Genomic DNA, 21,687 nt, shown 5'->3' with positions numbered 1-21,687 from the left:
AGAAAAAGTTGCTTGAGAGAGAGAAAGAGGAGTTCACTGATGTCTTTCTTGAAGAGTTGCCTAGTGGATTGCCACCTTTGAGAGGGATAGAACATCAAATCGATTTCATTCTTGGCTCCACCATTCCAAATCAACCAGTCAATAGAAGTAATCCAATGGAGACAAAGGTGTTGCAAAGGCATATTCAGGTTGTAGCAAACAATGGAGTTCAATACGGTCTAAAAAGGAGAAGAGTAAAGAAAAGGGCATGGATTCTAAGGAGAAGTGGACTGATCCTAGCAAGCAAAAGGATACCTCAACTTTTAACTAAGATTCGAGGACGAATCTTTTTGAGGAAAGGGGGAATGATATGGATCCATTGGTGCTTCCTAGTGGGCTTGGATGTGTTCTTATCCCTTGTTGCTTGTTTTGGTCTAATTAATATGTAAGGCATATGGGCTCATAGTGTTTATTTAAGTTGTTTTGGGTTGGTTTTATGATGCATGCAATCTGCCCAATATTAAGTTGTTTGTTTTGGGCTGGAAATGACTTTATTTTGTGTTTTAGAGTTAAGCCCATGTGTTTTGGCCCTAGGGCAGCCTAGTTAGATGCTCTTCTTTAGGGTTATGTTTGTTTAAGGCATATAAATAGCCTCCTTAAGATGTAAAACGGGATTTTTGGCATAATTTGAATCAAAGGCAGAATTGCTCATGCTCTTGCATGTTCTTCTTAATTAGAGTGATTGTGAGAATTTGCTATCCTCTAATTGCATCAAGAATTAAGGTAAACTTATCAATTTGTTTGTGGCGTTTATCTTGTTCTTTGCTCAATTATTGGTGTTACCGTTTCATTATAAACGTGGGGTGCCATAGAGCGTTTTAATCTCGATTATTGGTGTTTCCGTTTCATTATAAACGTGGGGTGCCATAGAGGCGAACTTACATCTCATTCCTTTGATTTCCGATCCCGGTTCCTTATCAGTGATTCCACGTCAAGAGTCACAGCCAGTCCTTATGTCCGACAAACTGTTGTTCAGTCCACTGGCAACCTCCAGCCTATTTCCCCTTTAGAAGAAGTTCTCAACTGGCAAACCTCTAATGCTGTTGTCCAAAACAACTATCTCAAGAACATTGATGGCAAACTAAATCAAGCGTTGAAAAAGAATGATCATTTGGCTTCAACTGTCTCTTCCTTCCGTTTGGAAGCTCAACAAATGCATGATGATCTTCTCCGAAGAATTTCCAAGCTTGATAAAGAACTCAACTTTCTCATTGAGACTAATCCTTCCTCTCCTCTCTTTAATGAGAAAGAAAGAGAAATTCGCCAGCTTCGCCGACAAGTCGAAGAAATTGAGAGAGGTTGATACGGATCCACTATCACCAACCACCTATGGAGCTCAAGGAAACAAGGACCACAACAATGGCAATCCATTAGCACTTCCAAGTGGACCAATTACAAGGAGCCGTGCAAAGAAGTATGGAGCAACCATGTCCTTATACATTGAAGGGCAAATCACACAAGAGCTCCATGACCTTGCTTTCAACAAGTGCTATGAAAAACTTGAAGAAACACCTAAGTTTCTCACATTAATAGAAGCACATGTTGAGTTGGTAAGCACGCCCGTGCAAGGTGGCACGCCCCAGGCCGTGCAAGCTACTGCCTCTCAAGGAGCAATACATAATTTGGAGCACGCCCCAGGCCGTGCACTCTTCTGCCTCTCGCGAGGAACACTCATCCATGCGCGCACGCCCGTGCCAACTAGCACGCCCCAGGCCGTGCACTTCTCTGCCTCTCGCGAAGGAAGTCATACAATGCGCGCACGCCCGTGCGCCTTGGCACGCCCTAGACCGTGCAACTCCCTGCCTCTCATTAAACTAGTTAGCTTATTTTGTGTTTTTGCAATGCTAATGGGTTGGGCCTCCAATATTTCGTCCACCCTTGAATAATTAGCCTTATTTTGATTGGATTTAGTCAATCTTTAGTGGATTTGGATTAGATCTCCAAATCCTTAAGTTGTTATGATTTTATTAGTCTTATCCTTAGTTGGTTTAGATTTGCTAAATCCTACTCCTTAGCTAACTCTAAATCCTTTAAGGATCTGGACCTCTTAGATTAGTATAAATAGCTTGTTATTTTGTAATTATACAACAATTTATTCAATGAATTAAAGACTACTTCTTCATGCTTAGGCGTGTTCATGTTTTTAGAGAGTGTGAGATTGCATTATTCTAATTGCATCAAGAATCAAAGTAAACTTATCAATTCTTTGTGGCGTTTATCTTATTCTTTTACTCTATTATTGGTGTTCTTGCTTCTTTAAGCTTTGGGTGCCATAGAGGGGAATTTATTCTAGATCTTTGATCTCTTCCAAAACTTGTCATTGAGTTCATGAAATTTATTTTCATTGGGTTCCGTGTCAAATTCTGTCTCCTTTTCAATTGGCCCCACTTTAACAACTATTTTGAATACGCCTTCTACCTGTCTTTGGAATCATTATAAGCTTGGATGACAACATCTGAAGGTTCTAGATCAGACACTTCCAACTTGAACTTAGCTAACTCTAAATCCTTTAAGGATCTGGACCTCTTAGATTAGTATAAATAGCTTGTTATTTTGTAATTATACAACAATTTATTCAATGAATTAAAGACTACTTCTTCATGCTTAGGCGTGTTCATGTTTTTAGAGAGTGTGAGATTGCATTCTTCTAATTGCATCAAGAATCAAGGTAAACTTATCAATTCTTTGTGGCGTTTATCTTATTCTTTTACTCTATTATTGGTGTTCTTGCTTCTTTAAGCTTTGGGTGCCATAGAGGGGAATTTATTCTAGATCTTTGATCTCTTCCAAAACTTGTCATTGAGTTCATGAAATTTATTTTCATTGGGTTCCGCGTCAAATTCTGTCTCCTTTTCAATTGGCCCCACTTTAACAACTATTTTGAATACGCCTTCTACCTGTCTTTGGAATCATTATAAGCTTGGATGACAACATCTGAAGGTTCTAGATCAGACACTTCCAACTTGAACTTTGACAGAAGCTTCAATGGACAAACGTTCAAAGTTGAACCATCGTCTATCCTGACATTTCCCATTATTCTTCCTCTCACTTCTACCTTTATAAACAAAGCTTTAGTGTGATTCCTTCCTTTGAGAGGAAGTTCATCATCATAAAAGGTAACTATAAGGGGGTTATGTTGAACTAGCCCCACAAAATCAGCTGTAGAAATGGATGACGAGACTGAAATCTCGACCATAGCTTTAAGCAAAGCCTCTCGGTGTTTCTTGGAAGAGATGAGCAAGCTCACATGCTCATATTAGCATGGGTTCTTTTTAGCTGTTTTATCAGTGCATCATCTTCACACTCTTTCTTTGGCACGACCAATGGGCTAGCTTTCTCATTTTCCTCCCTCGGCTTTATCATATTTGGTTGGTACACTCAACCACTGCGGGTCATATGATTCACTGTCTTTGCTTCTTCCTCTTCCTCGCTACTCCAAACTTCGAGAGTAATGGAATTCACTATCAACTCATCCTCGCTTTCTACCCAAATGTCATTCTGACTGAACCATTCCTCATCACTGTCATCCCATACGTTCAAAACCATTACGAAGATCGCTTCCAATAGCAGTTCTCTCTCTCTCTTTCTTCCTCCTCCTTGTCAAACTCGGCCATCACCTCCTCGGGAGTCTTACCAAACTCAACCATGTAAAGATTTTTAGGAGGCGACACATTGCGAAAGTTTGGCAATGGATTAGTTCTTATGCTCGGTCTTGATTTTTCTAGATCTGTTACCTTGCCCTCGTCAATTAAATTCTGGATCTCGTGTCTCAACCGAAGGCATTGGTCGGTAGTGTGACTGTTGCCTAGGTGGAACTAATAGCAAGCATTACAGTCAATGCCCTTTGGCAAAGGTACCGGAGGGGGTCTCGGTGCTAGTGATCGCAACAAACCCATTGACTTCACCTTCTCAAACACTTTAGAGAGAGGAGTACCAAAGTTGGAGAATCTCCTCAATTGCATGTTGGTGGCCCTCACGTCTAGGGTGGTTGTTATGGTATTCTTATTTGCACTTGGGGTCTTCCCGGATGAACTCGACCCTTGGAAACCAGACTTGTTGAAATTCTCATAACGGTTCCCATATTTCTTGTCTTCTCTTATCTTATCTTTTATGGCAGTCCCAACTTTATACACTTGTGAAAATTTAGTCAAGGGCATGTAATATAGTTTGTCGCGGAAAGCTGGCAGGGTTCCCTTAATAAAGATCTTAATCTGCTCCTTGGTATTAGGTTGATTTCTCATTTGCGTGACCTTAGATCTCCATCTAGCCATATAGTCAGTAAAGGTCTCAACATTTTTCTGACCAGTAGCCTCCAAATCCCTCAAGTTGACACTCATTTGAACATTGTAAGCATATTCTTTTAAGAAAATCGCGGTGAGCTCATTCCAGTCCCTTCTCACTTTCCTTTCCAAATTATAATACCATGTCTGAGCAGACCTAGTCAAAGACATGGGGAACATCTTTAAAATCTCCCTCGATGGCAGACCCGCCAACTCCATCACATCCTTATACTGCATGACATGCACCTTGGGATCACCTATGCCATCATATTTTGCCACTTTGGGCATCTTGTAGGTCAAAGGAACGGTATTCTTCAACTCAAGCTCTTCATCATCATCATCATCATCAACGATGTCTACATATTGATCCATCCCCTTCAATTTTATGAAGACGTGAAGCTTCTCTAATTTCTTATCTACCTTCTCAAACTTTTTTGAAACAACTGGCTAGAACTCGGGCTCAGTCTTCTTTGTGGGCATTTTCTTGGCAAAGAACTTTTCATCTTGCTAAGTGTCATCCACTTGATCCTTTCTCTCTGATTCGCCCTTGACCTCATCATCTTCTATTATCACATGCTCGTTACCCTTATCCGACCATAAGAGCTTTTCAAGCTAGTTGCTACTATCTTCTCAACCATCTTCTTAATATCTGAGACAGGAATACTAGGCTCACCCCTATTATCAACAGAGGTAGAAGCTGAAATTAATGAATCGGCTTGAATTGGAAAGCTCTCAATCTTAGTATGGGAGCCAAAAAAACTCATAGGAACTGAATCAAGCAAGTCGGAGGGGGTTGAAGGTTCTTCAACTCTAACCAAGCGATTGTCTACTCTTAACCAACTGATCCCTTATGGAGCTTTCTCCCATTCGTGGCGCTATCTTGACTGCATGAATGTATGCATGGATGCGTGAATATGGTACAACTACAAAAATGCGATCATGCAATCACATTATTGTGAAATGCAACTAATGCTATATTCCATCATGGCTTTATTACGACTGCTCAAGACCAAAATTAGAGAAGGGCTCTTAAGAACTGATAGGATCAAAGCGTGCCTTTTTTTATAGCCAAATGCTTATAATGACCTTTAGCTTATTATTTTTGTATCCCTTTCTTTTTGCCTCAACTATGACAATACTTGAGCAATTATATACAATTGAGATTTTTCTTTTTTTTTTTGCATTAATAATATTTGGCTCAAAATAGACTCACTTTCATTACTTTCCAAAAGTTTAACTTTTTAACTAGGTATTTGCAATTTTTGAAAATCACAGCATAAGAGGATTGATATGGCTTAGTATCCTCTAAGGTGAGTGCCCAACTTCTACAAGGCGGTTGGCGATATTGCGCATGAGCATGAAACGTGCCTCCACACGTTGGAAGAAAGTCGTTGCCTCGAGTTGTGCTTGCTTTATTTCAAGCAAAAGTTGATGAGCCTCTTCTAATTAGTCTTCTTTAGGTGGTGTCAGAATCGGAGGAGCTTCCCTCTTAGGCATTTGAGCTTCAGCCTTGTAATCACCATTGGAAAGAGCTCCTTTGGCTCGTTTTGCTTCTAGCACTTCTCTTAAATCCTTCGCCCTTTGGCGCTTTGAACGTGGGGATCGAGCCATAATAGAATATACCTATATTGCTACAATAAAACAAGTTAAGTGATGCATGAATAAAGCATAAAACAAACATAGCAAATATATACAAACAAAGGGGAACAAGAGTTGGGAAATGCATTATCTTCACCCTTATATCTTCCACACACGTTACGAGGTCAAAGGTCTTTTTAGAACCCTAGGACATATTGGTTGGGCCCATAAACCATCATAGAATTTTAAATCGACACCTCTCACATTTATTGTGTGAATGAAACAGTCATTATTTATTAAGGTAATTCCTAAAGAAAGGAACTAGGGTCAACTACATGAGCTTTGGTCGAGTTTATTAAGTTTTTGGTTCCATAAGCAAGAATTGGTTATTTCTTCCCATTTTGCTTTAGGTCTCAGTAAATGGTGCTAGGGGATTGTACCAATTATTTCGATATATCAAAAAGTACTTGACTTATGGGTAATATATATTAATAGGGAATCCCAACAATCGAGTAGAATGAAAGGATCACAACATCTAATATCACCTTTAGAGTTTAGGATAGAAATGAGATTAAGAATAGATAAATGCATGAATGACAATTATAAGTACAAAAAGATTGTAAATGCTATCCTTATTAGGGAAAATTCTCGAATTAGTCGATTCTATGGAATCAACTAACTCGGTTCTAAACCAGAGATAAAGTCCGAGAGTTAGGTAAGATATTGAAAAGGTATTAGGCACCCATATGACCTAGTTAAACCGACCTCTTCGCTATCCATTAATTCACAATAACTCAATAATACTATTAACTAAAATTTGAGGTGTAAAACACTTTTTGATGCAATTTTGAAAAACATGTCACTCAAGCAAACAATATAAGAAATAAATTGATTTATAAATAATTTTATTTTCATGAAATTTGATTGTCAAATTATAATAACATTTTATTATTATAAATATATTATTTCCTTAAAATTTAAACCGTTCATAAGATTAAAATTTATAATAAAAAAATTATACATAAAAATTAAATTACATTTAGTCGCAACATGTAAAAATCAATAAATACAAACAACATCCAACACATGTTTGAGACAACAAACACATTTTGCTCACAAAATAGGAACCGCTCTTACAATTGTTGTACATTTGCAGAACATGAATCATAATCTTCCAAGTTAGTCGTTCAACTTGCAGATGTCGATGAACTTTTGAACTGCATTCTGGTATTGGGTTCCCTGTAAACAAAGTGGATGTTTACAAAATTACACAAAGTGCAATCCTTGACCTAGTAAACAAGAAAATAAAACACCATTTCACTAGTAGCTTAGAAATACATCTATGTTGCACACTTCTCTGAAACGATACTTTAACTAAGAGCCATGTCTGCTCTCAGGTTGGCTTTACACCACAGCAGAATAATACTAGATGCATAACCCAACAACTTTCCTAGATACTAACAAAAGGATCCTTGAAATGATGCAATTTTGTATACGTCCATTTTGATTTATCATCATTAAAAGGTTAAAAATTCTAAGGGGAAAATAAATCAAGACCTGAGTTGATAAGCATTACCTCCCAATAAAGTTGGTTGCAATCCATACACTGCCAGAACTCTAAATTTTTGTTGAACAAGCAGTCGGGAATTTTCTGAAACCCTTTTGCAGCCTCAACTGCTTCTTCTGTTGTTAGTGGCTTTTGAATAAATATCCCATTGCATTTGGTACACCTTGACATTAGTTGATCCTCGCTAATTGTTAATTGGAAAGCTTCAATTATCTGCAAAAATTAAAAAATTAAGTGGTCTAAAAATGGTTCTCTCTCCAAGCATACACAAGATAAATGTCATTCCTAATATGAGATTGCACAAGGAAATAAAAAATATATATCAAGCTTAGCATGCCCTGTCCAAATTTCACTCGTTTAAGTACTCATTTATTTACTAACCAACCAAACTTGAATCAAAATTAATATTGAAATCAGTTCAAAGAAGAATTAAATTTAACTAGTTAAATGAGTTTGAATAGTTCAATTCTGAATAATTCTTAATTGCTAGAATTTATATTTATATACTAACTTCAAAAGATATTATGAAAAAAAATATATTCATGGCATATTTGATGGACCATCAAATGAATATTTCAAAAAAGAAATTGTTACTATTTATTAAAGGAAAAAAAAAAACTCATTAGTCAATCATTATTTCATTATCTTGAAAATGTATATGATTACTTTGGACTTAATTAGTTAAAAAATCCTAACCTTTAGCATATTTTTCATTGTAACATAAACTTTTATCTTTTTTTAAGAAAATACTAGATCTAATAAATTGATTTCAATATTAGTATCCACTTTTCCTATCAATTTAAACCACAATTTGTTCAAATGGATGTTCCTTTTTTTTTCTAAATGAAAAAGATTCAGCAACGATTTCAAACCCTATCAGCTCAACAAGGTACGTTTAAAGCGCATTGTTTAGCCCCAAAATCTGAACCATAAAGATATTTGGCTGGACAAGATGATTCCTAGGACGGGAAGGGCCCACTTGTACCCAAAAACCTTGTTAAGGTTGCATTAATGAGAAAAAAAATAAAATAAAGCAAGTAATGCACATGCAACAACAACAAAAACTAAGCTTTAATTTTTTAAACTAATTGCTGTTAAGGATTAGTTGTAAATAGAACTCTATTAGGAGTTGTAAATAGAACTCTATTAGGAGTTAGATTCTTAATAGGTTTATAGTATCTTGTATGTGTATATATATGTGTCCCTATTGATGAATCAAATACAGAAAAATATTTTCCCACATTAAATCTACATGGTATCAGAGCCTTTGGCTCGTTAAACCTTTTCTTTCCCGTTTGCGTTGAAATTCCAGCGGCTGTCCAGCGGCTGTCGGTCTCGGTGACAGTTCTAGGGTCACCGTTTTGTCTCACCACCTACCTCAGAAGGTTCCCCAGCTGCCGATCGGCGTTCCCTCCAAATCCGGTCACCGGATTCCCTGCGCGTGGGCCCCACGCGCCGCTTTTGTGTTTCTGCTACAGTACCACGCGCCGGCGCGTGGCAGCCCGTCCGGCTATTTCCGGCGATCGGAAATAGTTCTCTGGCTTCGTTTCAACTTCAGCAATCTACTCAGGTGGTTGTTTTTCCGATCCGGCGAAGTTTTGGTAGGAGCGTTCTCAGTTTTTTGTCAATTTGGCGTTTTCAGGTTACTGTTTGCTCCTGTTTGCTTTTGAAAGGCTTTTTTTTTTTTCTCCATTCTGCTATGTTCATAGCTAAATCCACATTAATGTTAAGAGCACAAAAATCTTTCGCAACAACTTCCCTTCATGTGATCCTAAGTCTACCTTTTCTCCATTTAGTACCCCCACCCCCCCCCCCCCAACCCCCACAATTTTATCACACCTACGAACCAGGGCACATGCGAGTTTACATACAAGATGACCAAACCACCTTAGACGCCCTTCTCTCATTTTATCCTGTACTTATGTTGCTTGCACTTCTTATTGGATTTCTAATCTTATCCGATCCTGTGTGATCAAACATTCATCTTAACGTCCACATTTCCACAACATTCATCTTGTGAACATGTTTAGGTATTTGGTACCCAATATTCATTCCAATATAACATTGGAGGTCTCACTATCATCCCATAGAACTTGCCTTTCACTTAGTTAGATATCTTCTTATTATATAGCACACATGTAGCAATCCTTCACTACATCCATCCAATTTCAATTATATGAATTTTACATCTTCATCTATCATATCACTTCCATTCTTTTTATTAAAGCCAAACTCTCAATGCACGTATTTTGTCTTCCATCTACTTAGTCTAAAACCCTAGCTCTCAAGAATGCTCCTCCATAATTCCAACTTTTAGTTTATTCCCTCGCCAGCTTCATCGATTAAGACAAACATCTACAAATAAAAAATGCCATGGGACATCATCTTGTACACTACTAGTGAGCTCATCCATAATTAGGGTAAATAAATATGGGTTTAAAACAGATCCTTGACTCAACCCTACAGTTATGAAGAACTACTCTATCCCTTCACATAGTTCTCACATTTGTGATAGCACCTCTACACATATCCCTAATAGCATTTATATACTTGACATGAAATCTTTTTTTCTGTAATACCCACTAGAGTACTTTTCTTGGCATCCTGTCATATATTTTCTGTGGGTCAATGAACAACATCTATAGATCCTTTTTTACCCCATAAATGTCTAGCAATCTTCTTAGTAGGAAAATGACTTTTCTTGTAGATTGTTCAGGCATAAAGCCAAATTGGTCCTCTGACATCTTTGTAACGTCCCTGAACCTTTGTTCTATTACTTATTCCCAAAGCTTCATTATGTGACTCATAAGTTTGATACCATATGATATGGATCCATTGGTGCTTCCTAATGGGCTTGGATGTGTTCTTATCCCTTGTTGCTTGTTTTGGTCTAATTAATATGTAAGGGATATGGGCTCATAGTGTTTATTTAAATTGTTTTGGGTTGGTTTTATGATGCATGCAACCTGCCCAATATCTAGTTGTTTGTTTTGGGCTGGAAATGACTTTATTTTGTGTTTTAGAGTTAAGCCCATGTGTTTTGGCCCTAGGGCAGCCTAGTTAGATGCTCTTCTTTAGGGTTATGTTTGTTTAAGGCATATAAATAGCCTCCTTAAGATGTAAAACGGGATTTTTGGCATAATTTGAATCAAAGACAGATTGTTCATGCTCTTGCATGTTCTTCTTGATTAGAGAGATTGTGAGAATTTGCTATCCTCTAATTGCATCAAGAATTAAGGTAAACTTATCAACTCGTTGTGGCGTTTATCTTGTTCTTTGCTCGATTATTGGTGTTACCGTTTCCTTATAAACGTGGGGTGCCATAGAGCGTTTTAATCTCGATTATTGGTGTTTCCGTTTCCTTATAAACGTGGGGTGCCATAGAGGCGAACTTATATCACATTCCTTTGATTCCCGATCCCGGATCCTTATCATTTGGTATCAGAGCCAAATCAAAGTTTTGGGGTAAGTTCTGTTATCTTAGTTAGGAATTTGAGTTTTCTTGTTGTTGGATTCATTGTTGTTTATCTTTGTGTTTTCTTTTCATTCTGAGATCTACACATTATCTCTTTAGATCTTGTTGGATCTAGACATTATCTCTTTAGATCTTGTTGGATCTAGACAATTTCTCTTTAGATCTTGTCGGATTTAGATAATTTCTCTTTAAATCTTCTTGAATCTAGTTTTCTCTTTGTATCTTCTTATTGTTTGCATCATTTTCTAGTTACCCTTTTGACTAATTCAAGATCTATCTTTGATTATTCTTGTTGTTTGCTTGTTTCTTGATAAAAAAAAAAAAAAAAAAAAAAGATCCAGACATTGCAGCCTTAGATCTTATTAATTAGATCTTACAACACAAAAAAAAAAAAAAGGTCATTATTAAAGAAAGATAAGTCAGAAATTGTTAAGGTCATTACCTACTTAAGTTGAATTGGTAGACACAAAATTGTTGGACAACCTACATACTAAGTCAATATCTACCTAGATTGAAATTGGAAGACACAATTACTGGACAACCTAAAGGCATTTTGACTTGATTTGGGAATTTATTGATAGTCTACCTTACATTCAATTGAAGGATATCATATTTTGACTTGATTTGGGATCTTATCTTGAGAAAACACAAAAGTCATTGTTGGACAACCTAAATATTAAGTCATTACCTACCTAAATTGAAATTGGGAGACACAAACCATCCACTTATACCTTGTTAAGGCCTTACCCTACCTAAATTGGGTCACATTTGTGGGTTAAGTGAGGATACAAGTCATGCACGCCTGCTACAGTAACTTGCTAAGGAACTCAGAAGCATCCGTGCTACAGTACCTTTAAAAAAAAATTTTTTTTTTTTTGGGTTTTCTTTATTTGCTTGCTTTGATTGGGTAGAATTAATTAGGTCCATATTTGGTTTGCTTTGTAGTGAACTAAATTCATACATTATATCCAGAAATTATTTTTTAAATTCTAGTTTCTATTGCTTGTTTGTGTGCTATCTTTGCTTCATTTATATTGTTAGGGTGTATTTGTTTGTTCCAACACTCTAATTAATAATCAAGTAGTACATTGTTTTGTTCTTGTGCTACCATTCATTTTGTTTGAGTTTTCTTTCTAGAATTGTGCTTACGTTTCTTTTGTTAAGGTTTATTTTCCTTGTGTTCTAAACGTGCTTTGAGATTGATTGGTTGGTCTGAAATTCTGAAGTACAATTGGAGATTTGCATGGAGTGATTAAAGAGTGTAAACACGTGAGGGAGTGCTTTATCACTGACTCAAATGTTTTTGTGATTTCTATTTTGAACACTAACCATGAGTGCAGGCACATTTGGAGATAATAGTAGGGAGGGAAGTCAAATGGAGGATCCCCAATTGAAACTTGTAATGGAGTCAATTCTAGGACAGTTTAGAACCTTCAACAATTCTGTCCAAGATATGAGAAAGGAGTTGCAAGAGATTAAAGCTGCCCAACGCTCTAATACAACAAGAGTTCGACCTAGTACTACACCAAATAGATTTCAAACTCATGAAGAGAAGAAGGTCGATAATCCTAATCATTACTTTAGGGATTTGAACAATAAGTTAGGAAGGGTGCAAGGAAGGAAAAATGTGGATTATGTCAATAGGTATTCATTCACAAAGGATGGGTGGATGACCGATCCAAGATCATTTTCCTCAGAAGAAGAGTATAAAGACCAATGTGAAGAGAAAAGGATGACACTTGAGGCTGTAAATAAAGAAAAAGAGTGTAAAAATAAAATGAGTGAAAATATACTGAGTACAAATAAAAAGAAAGAGGGAGAAGAAAAGGAAAAACAAATTCAACCTATATTTGTACCTTTGTGCAAAGAAGTTTGTTTAACCATCAATGATCCTAACCCATCTTTGCCAAGTGTGTTTATGGATCCTTTGCAGGAATTTGAACATGTGGTTCCAGAAGAGATTGCCCAATCTTCATGTGAGGGTGAAAAGGTGGTTCTTGCACCATTGACACCTCCAGAAGTGAATATTGATCAGAAAAAGTTGCTTGAGAGAGAGAAAGAGGAGTTCACTGATGTCTTTCTTGAAGAGTTGCCTAGTGGATTGCCACCTTTGAGAGGGATAGAACATCAAATCGATTTCATTCTTGGCTCCACCATTCCAAATCAACCAGTCAATAGAAGCAATCCAATAGAGACAAAGGTGTTGCAAAGGCATATTCAGGTTGTAGCAAACAATGGAGTTCAATACGGTCTAAAAAGGAGAAAAAGAGTAAAGAAAAGGGCATGGATTCTAAGGAGAAGCGGACTGATCCTAGCAAGCAAAAGGATTCCTCAACTTTTAACTAAGATTCGAGGACGAATCTTTTTGAGGAAAGGGAGAATGATATGGATCCATTGGTGCTTCCTAATGGGCTTGGATGTGTTCTTATCCCTTGTTGCTTGTTTTGGTCTAATTAATATGTAAGGAATATGGGCTCATAGTGTTTATTTAAGTTGTTTTGGGTTGGTTTTATGATGCATGCAATCTGCCCAATATCTAGTTGTTTGTTTTGGGCTGGAAATGACTTTATTTTGTGTTTTAGAGTTAAGCCCATGTGTTTTGGCCCTAGGGCAGCCTAGTTAGATGCTCTTCTTTAGGGTTATGTTTGTTTAAGGCATATAAATAGCCTCCTTAAGATGTAAAACGGGATTTTTGGCATAATTTGAATCAAAGACAGATTGTTCATGCTCTTGCATGTTCTTCTTGATTAGAGAGATTGTGAGAATTTGCTATCCTCTAATTGCATCAAGAATTAAGGTAAACTTATCAACTCGTTGTGGCGTTTATCTTGTTCTTTGCTCGATTATTGGTGTTATCGTTTCCTTATAAACGTGGGGTGCCATAGAGCGTTTTAACCTCGATTATTGGTGTTTCCGTTTCCTTATAAACGTGGGGTGCCATAGAGGCGAACTTATATCCCATTCCTTTGATTCCCGATCCCGGATCCTTATCACCATAGTAGTTCGTATAAGTGATGCAGGCGACTCGGAGAATTTGAAATGACTACTATACCCCATCACTTAAACAAAATCAATAGCTAGCTAGGGATTTTAGTTCTTTGGGTTCTTCAACTATGTGTTACAATGCACCGGTGTTTGCTAATTGAAGTCCAGTCATCTATTCCTTGAAGCTCCAAGCTTTGCACCACCTCCAAGGCCGTATCTAAAGTAATACAGAAATGATATATATATATATACTTAGTCACTCATAGGGACTAAGCAATATCTGGGTCTGCCCTAAAACCGAACCGAACATACTCATTTCCATTTGGTTCAGTCAGATTTTAAAGAAATCAATTACCATTTGATTTCGGTTCCGATTTCGCACCCAAAATAGATGATGCAGTTTGGTTAACCGAATGCTCATCCCTACTCACTCGTACATGCATTATCTGCAACGAGTGGCCATCTATCCACACCACCACTACCTCTCTAATTTTTGTCTATCTCCATTATGGCTGCTAATGCTAATCCATGAGTATAGTTCAATCAGATCTCTTTTTCTTTTCTTTTCTTTTCTTTTCTTTTTTTTTTTTTTTTTTTTGGTTTTTTATCTTTTAAAATTAAATATTACACTTCAATTTCAAGTTCATCTTACTAATTACACATTTGAACTTCTTCTGTTATATTTTCTTCTATCCATTTCCTAGTGAAGCAAACAGATCCTATGAATTAGTGGATTCTGTGTAAAATGTACACAGAAAATTTTGTTAATACTTATTTTGGTTCCAAACATAGGCTAATAAAAGGGAATTTAGTTTGAATGATGGCATATAATAGTGATTTCAAATTCAATAAGTTGCACATTGCATGCAAGGTTTAGCATCAGAAACTTGATAAATATTTTCATGATTCAAATACTTGATTGTACTTTTTTTTCCATCCAGATAATAAAAATAGAAAAAAATTGAAAAGTTCACCCGACAATATAGGTATTCCTTTGAGTAATTAAGCCCTTTCTTTAATGGTTAAGTTCATGTTTTTTTTAGTGAATATGATAGTAAAATACATTTGTCAAGACTCTAATTTTGAAAAAATAATTTATTAGCCCTATAATTTTAACTTTATCTAACTATCAGTCCTTTTGTTAGAATTTCCATTAAATACCTTGAATTATCGATTTTACCCTTACCTACCCCATGTTTGGAACAAACAAATCCCATAAATTTTGTGGAATTCATTTGTACCTAAATTTTTGCCTTTGGGATTGAAAAATCAAAGACTTGAGTTCTACTATTTCAGTTCTACATGATTGGATATAATTAGCACAAATTCTATCAAAATCGGTAAAATTTCCAACCACAAAACTAAACAATCCAAATTTTGAGAATACCCTCACTTATTCTTCTTTTTTAATTATGTTTTTTACAATTTTTTTTTCTCCTCTCAACAGGATCATCTCTTTAGCTTCAAGATAGAGTTTAAATGATTTTTATATGTTTTTTTTATGCCTTGAGGTTTATACGTTTGTTTATATTTGAACATATAATTGCGAACAATTATTTGTATATTATGAAAAACCCAAAAATAAAATCACTATAGTGTATAACATAAATATAATTGTATTTTATTATTTGTTTTGATAAAGTTATTATGTTAAGGGTAATTTAGGAAATAAAGGCAAATATATTTTTAGTTTTAAATTTATCTTTGAATTATGTTTTGAAATATATTGTTGTAAGTTATAACACAATAAACATGAAAAACTTATCTACAAATGAATTCTACACTTTGAATTCATTTATGCCCAATGGAGTTTAATGTCTGGAATAAGTTCACGTGGAATTCATTTCATTTGCAAATGATTTCACTAAGAATAAATTATTTGTAAACAAAGTTTCATATTTGGATCAATGACAAAGTTCATTCTTAATATATAGAATTTCCATGTTTGGATCAACCCTAGAGTTCATTCTAACCATGTAACTTGCTCAACTTTTACTTTGAATTTATTAACTTTAGCAGCTTATATCCTTTCAAGTTTAGACTTTGGTAAAAGTTTTGTCAAAGCATAATCTATTTCACAGAATTAAAAATATGAAATTTCAAATGAATTTCATTTATACTAAATATGAACGAATTCTATAAAATTCTGTAGAGTTCATTTATAATAAGCCAGACCTTAACATAATTGCTAATTTTCTTTTTTTCTACCATTTGTGAATTGGACCTGTCGCTATACCTAATTTTCTCTCTTTTTCACTCCATACAATCAAATCGAACTCAATCTATTACAAATATTCATAGCCAAAAGGCGAAAAAAATTATAAAAATGTAAAAATAAAATCTCCAATTTGAATTTGGAGTAAGATAGGGGAAAGTATCTTACATAACACAATGCATTCAAACACAAACAAACATGTTTAAAAATCAACTTCTGTTTTTCTTTTTTCAAAAAAGAAAAATGTCTATTTTAATGTTAAAAAAAAAAAAGTTTCTTTATCCGTCAACTTGTGTGTGTGTCTGTGTGTGTGTACATAAATAATTTACTTCATCTTATTTTAGATTGGTTTAACTTTGGGTTTTACATTCTTTAGACATTAATGCATTATTTCTATGTAATTACTTTATATCATCTAGTGAATATGTGATGAATATGTGAATTTATATGCTTTTGTTTCAGGAAACTTTGAAACTCCAGTAGTTGAACTTGCAATTATGTGTATAGTTGAAGAATCAAGGTTAACTATGAAAACAAGAATAATTTAACAGAGAACCAGGTAATTACACAAAGTTAAAATAGAGGTGCTACTAAATTTAGTTTTTGAAAACAAAGATCCTTAGTAGTGTATTTTACTATAATGAAAGGACTTAATAATAACTCACCTTTTTTCTTTTTGTTTTTTTTTTTTTTTTTTTTTTTTTTTTTTTTTTTTTTTTTTTTTTTTTTTTTTTTTTTTTGACAGTTAAAGATAGCAAAGTAATTTTAAAATTTCTTTGAGCACAAGGTTGAACTGGAGCCATATTTGAAAATTTAAAGGAACCTAATTTAAATACCACACCACTCAACTTGGCTCATTTCATTAGCAGTAGTAATTAGATAAATATACCTCGAGAAGTTGATCATTTTTTAGTAGACTCTTCACTCGGTATATTTGATTACTTGTCAAGTATTGGTATCTCAATAGCTTGGCATCCCGTGTCAAAAGAACTCTCTGTTCTTTGATTGCTTGATCGATTAATTCTCTGAATAACAGAAAGGAATTAAGATTCACATCTCAAGGCAAAAAGATATCCAGAGACTTGATCAATTTATATGGCATATCCTTCAGAATACCTGGATTGTGGCTTTTTTGAATATGGAATTGCAGCATCTATCCCAACACATCGTAAATGTTTTGCCAAGCCTTCAACCTGAGTAAATAATTTCCCAACCTCTCATTTCCTTCCATCATAAAAAACTTCTACAGACTGACATTAAGTGAAAGTAAAAACACAATATATATATATATATATATATATATATATATATATATATATATATATATATATATTGAACAATCGACATGGAGAAGAATAAGAAGGAAAATTTTATTGTAGGTTACTTTTACCTCTTTTTTATTGATAATTAAACCTTAACACCCATCTCAATCGCATTTAATCAAATCCTACATGATCAGCAGTGGAAACTTACATCCACATAAACCCTATTAACATTATATTGCATAAAACAATAATATTATAGGAATGGGGATACTCTTAGCTCGTCATTGTTTGTTCTATTATGCACCACAACCCTCTTTTTGTTGGGTGATTTATGCATCATATGACGGCTCGGGAAGTGAAACAATACAAGTATGAGAAATAGACAGTTAATGCAACATTTTCAGAGGTTTGGAAAAGAACATAGAAAGCACAAATAAATAGGAACATGATCTCACCATAACATCACATAGGAACTTGGGGCATCCGTCACCACCTAAGGACAAAACCCAAGGTGGGGGCCCTTGCCAGTCACCAACGTTATCTAATTGCTTTTCTCTGCCGATTGCAACTGAGGACCTTTTCTTCTCTTTCTTTTTGGAGGATTTTGGTTTTCTATCGGATTCTTTCAACAAGATCTTTTCACCATATTTTCTTACTATATTCAAGATAAGTTCATCCATAGGCATAGTACTTCTGGATGAGGCGATGGAAATTATTCCCTCTCGTTTGGCTATTCGGCAGGAGTCTTCAGAAGAAACGGTAGCTTGAAGTATAGTCAAAGCTTCAGAGAACTTTGTCCTAGTGAGTATGTCACCATTATCATGTTTTCGGAAGATTTCTTTCAAGCCAAGATTAAGACTAGAAGAATGGAGTTCCATCACATTGTTATAAGATCTCTCTGCAATTAAAATAAAAGAGAGTTTTACATTTATCTCAAACAAAACTTAGACCAACAGGTCTTGATAATTTAACAGGAGTATTCAAAATTCAATTTTACCTATTACAGCCACACATAACAGCATCAACTAAAATAGAATAGATTATATTATGTGGCATACCTACCTACAATCTATCTATGAACATTGCATCTGATAACATATCAATTAATTATCACTTCAAGCTAGTGTTCACCTACTACTGTTATTTTCCTCCGAATCAACCGCCTTTCGTATGTACATAATATAAATGTAAGTGAACATTGGCCACATGGGTATTTCACAATGTGTATGTCCAGAAGGCTAAGCTAATCCTTTAGCCAGAGATGTCCATTGGCTGCAAAAGACATGGATGGCTATAGAAGCATTTCTAGCAACAACACAGGTTAACTTTTAAAGTTTAACATCTGTTTACTAACTTCAAAATATTAGTGACATTATTTAGCATACCAAAACAATGTACTATCTTACTTAATGAGCATTACAAAACATTCACCTAATCAGATCATAAATCAATTGGGAGATTCAACAGAGCTTTCTCCCGAAAGTTTACAAGGGCTTGGGTTAGCATCTGGTAAGTTTTTTGAAATATTATATCAAATATGAGAAGCGCAAGTTACAATAAGCTGCTAATTAAACAGTTTTTCTAGAATCATGAATCGGATTGTTTTAAGACAAATGATATCACAATTAACCCTGCTATGGCTGCATAATTGATACAATAGAAACAAGCTATTCTACTAGTAAAATATTATTCTAAGAAGCATGTCCTGAAGTACCAATCAATGATAAGCAACCAGATAGCATACTAAAACTAGAGCAAGACGACCTGGTAAAATGGTTTTGTTGCTCTATTGTGAGATAGAGGTCAGAAATTATGAAAACATCCTCCTTGCAACATAATGGGAAGACCATGTACACTTCCAAAAGCTTCAGAGGTTCAGCCTAATATATGTTTCTATCCTTACTATTTCAAAATTAGGCACTTTCAGTCCTATTACCATCAGCTCTGAGGGAATAAATTATGTCATAATATAACATATCAAAGTAAAGCGCAACAAATTTTAAAACTTCAAGGTCCGTGTTATCAAATTTAAAATCCAAGAACTAAAACCATAGTGAAGAAAACAGTCATCTGCATCAAGGACCAAAAATGCAGAGCTTTTAACAAACTTTAGAGACCACAGAAACTAATCTTAGAATAGTAAGGGCATATATTGGACTAAACCACGGAAATTTTTGTAAACTTTTCCCACATCTAACCGTATCTAGAGCTAACAATGTAGGATTCACCGCATAATACGATACTCTCCAACATACTGATCCTTTTTATCTGAAATCATGAATTTAAATTAGTTCTGCAAATTGTAAGTTTCAGGTACAAAATTTTCAAGCACCACAAACCTTTAAGAACATTGGCCCGGAAGACATTAAATATTTCAAGCAAGCAGTGCGCATCAATTGCTGCATATAGTTTTTGCTCTTCGGTAAGAGGACGATGTGACCAATCACTACATTGAAGTTCCTAAGGAAGACAGATTATACAAACAACTCACCATTATAAAGTGCAGTAAATGCAACTAATTCCTACAAGAACTACAGAATCCAACAAGCCAATCCTACAAGATACTGAGTTAAAATTCAAGAATGGATTAAGAAATTCAAAGAAACACAATTTTATTAACTTAAAAAATGCAAAATCAAATTTCATACAAAGGTATTCTATTGAACTCATTTATCTATGCATTGCATATTAACCTTGCGGTTGTACTTCCATTAACAATCATCTATTGTATTTTATATAAACATATATATTGAGAATCAAATTTCGTTTCAAAGTCTAAAATTGCTGCCTGAGTCATTGTTGAAAGTGAATTTATTTCTCAGGAAAAAGAAACGTGTATCCCAACATGTAGGTAGTGCCAGAGGAAGTAGGATTTCTATTTGCAACCAATGGGAAAAAAATTATATCGTCAAGCTTTACCAGCTTTGATGTTGAAGACTTGAATGATTTTCCCATTCATACAGAATATTTCTTGCTTTATACAATTTTGAGCACCAGTGAGTTAATAATTATTTATTTTTAAATTTTAATTATATACTCAAAGGGGTTTCATAAATTACATATAGAAATTTTGCCCTTAGATGCAGCTAAATTGGTGAAAGCTTGAAGGTAAAAATAAAAACATCAAAGCTGGTAAAAAAAAAAATATCCTAATAAGATAGTGGAATAAGCAGGTGCAATAGCCAATATTATGCAGCAGCCTAAATTCACAAGTACATATATATTCAAGTTTAAACTTAGGGATTAAGGTTAAACCTTTGAAAGAGAAATTCCCAGTAGTTCATTGCAGATGGTTGCCAAACTCTTGGTTTCCTTTGGTATCTTTTTTCCCCATTGCTTGTGTTGTAAAAAATGGTATATGCTGGTAATATCCAAATAGGGTTCCACCTGATTGTTAGCATCCAAAAATACAATAAATAATCAATTCTATAAGAAAAATAAAAATAAAACCTGTGGTTACAATCACTACTGAACATTCTGAAGAGAAGGCATTGTCTTCAAAAATTGCAATGAGATATTGAGTCAATGAAACAGAAAAGTTTTCTCGGTTACCAAACAGCTTGTGATGGAAAATTCCCACTTACCATATCGAACCCGGGATCACAGCCTTGAGAGCAGAAAGTTGAAGACAAGAAAACTAAATCTTGCTTAAATCTAAAACCTAATTTCAATATATCTGGAGAGATAAACACCTCTTTCAACAAATCCCATATTAAAGATAAAGTAATTGAGGAAAGGTCAAGCAAGAAAACCGGTGACTGGTCCGAGTGCCAGCCGAGTTGGCAAGCGAGTTGGAGAAGGGAGACATTGGGGAAAGCGGATTGTTTGGTCCGAATGGGTTTCCACTCGGCGTCTAGTCCGATGATTGTGGAACGGGTCAGAGCCCAGGTCAGGTGAGTAAACTCGGGCGAGTCGGCTGATGAGACTAGGTGGATTTTCAGAGGCTTTTGATTTGGAGGATCCATAGGAAAGCAAAAGAAGGTCCAGATTGGTTCCGCACCAGGAAAAAGAAAGACTTGTCTTGTGGGCTTTTGAAGTTGAAGCAAACCGACGTTGCTGCCATTTTTTTTCTGTTTAACAAAAATCAAGATCGATAAATAAATAAATAAATAAATAAATAAATATATATATATATATATATATATAAAGCAAGCATTTTTTCCTTAGAAAGTTAACACGTGGCATATCCTTTTGTCATTTTCATTTGACATGTGACATATTTTGACATGTGACATATTTCTCTAATTAGAATTTTACTTGGCATGATTTGATTTGATTATTTA

General features: G+C 35.1%; 2 protein-coding genes across 3 annotated transcripts; both read right to left on the bottom strand.

Annotated features, from left to right (window-relative positions):
• Window positions 1-3,584: 3,584 nt before the first annotated feature.
• LOC149496202 (uncharacterized) lies at window positions 3,585-4,691 on the bottom strand. Its single transcript, XM_089721294.1, has 2 exons — window positions 3,897-4,691; window positions 3,585-3,854 (listed from the first exon to the last, which is right to left on the bottom strand). The coding sequence occupies exons 1-2, from the start codon at window positions 4,689-4,691 to the stop codon at window positions 3,585-3,587; spliced, it is 1,065 nt and encodes a 354-aa protein (XP_089577420.1).
• Window positions 4,692-6,893: 2,202 nt separating this feature from the next.
• LOC149496201 (3'-5' exonuclease domain-containing protein) lies at window positions 6,894-21,471 on the bottom strand. Of its 2 annotated transcripts, none has more exons than XM_089721635.1 (8): window positions 20,989-21,471; window positions 20,660-20,791; window positions 19,744-19,864; window positions 17,860-18,302; window positions 17,256-17,332; window positions 17,029-17,164; window positions 7,474-7,677; window positions 6,894-7,186 (listed from the first exon to the last, which is right to left on the bottom strand). In XM_089721635.1, the coding sequence occupies exons 1-8, from the start codon at window positions 21,367-21,369 to the stop codon at window positions 7,085-7,087; spliced, it is 1,596 nt and encodes a 531-aa protein (XP_089577761.1). In that variant the 5' UTR covers window positions 21,370-21,471; the 3' UTR covers window positions 6,894-7,084. The 2 variants fall into 2 exon arrangements, with proteins under 2 accessions (XP_089577761.1, XP_089577762.1); XM_089721636.1 differs by having other exon boundaries at window positions 6,894-7,136; window positions 20,989-21,469.
• Between the last annotated feature and the right edge of the window lie 216 nt (window positions 21,472-21,687).

This window comes from Jatropha curcas, chromosome 5 (genome assembly GCF_041381405.1).
Source record: "Jatropha curcas cultivar XTBG-Jc1 chromosome 5, XTBG_Jcur_1.0, whole genome shotgun sequence".
NCBI lineage: Eukaryota > Viridiplantae > Streptophyta > Magnoliopsida > Malpighiales > Euphorbiaceae > Jatropha > Jatropha curcas.
Note: the sequence above shows the minus strand (reverse complement) of the source record. Positions and strands in the feature narration are given on the sequence as shown.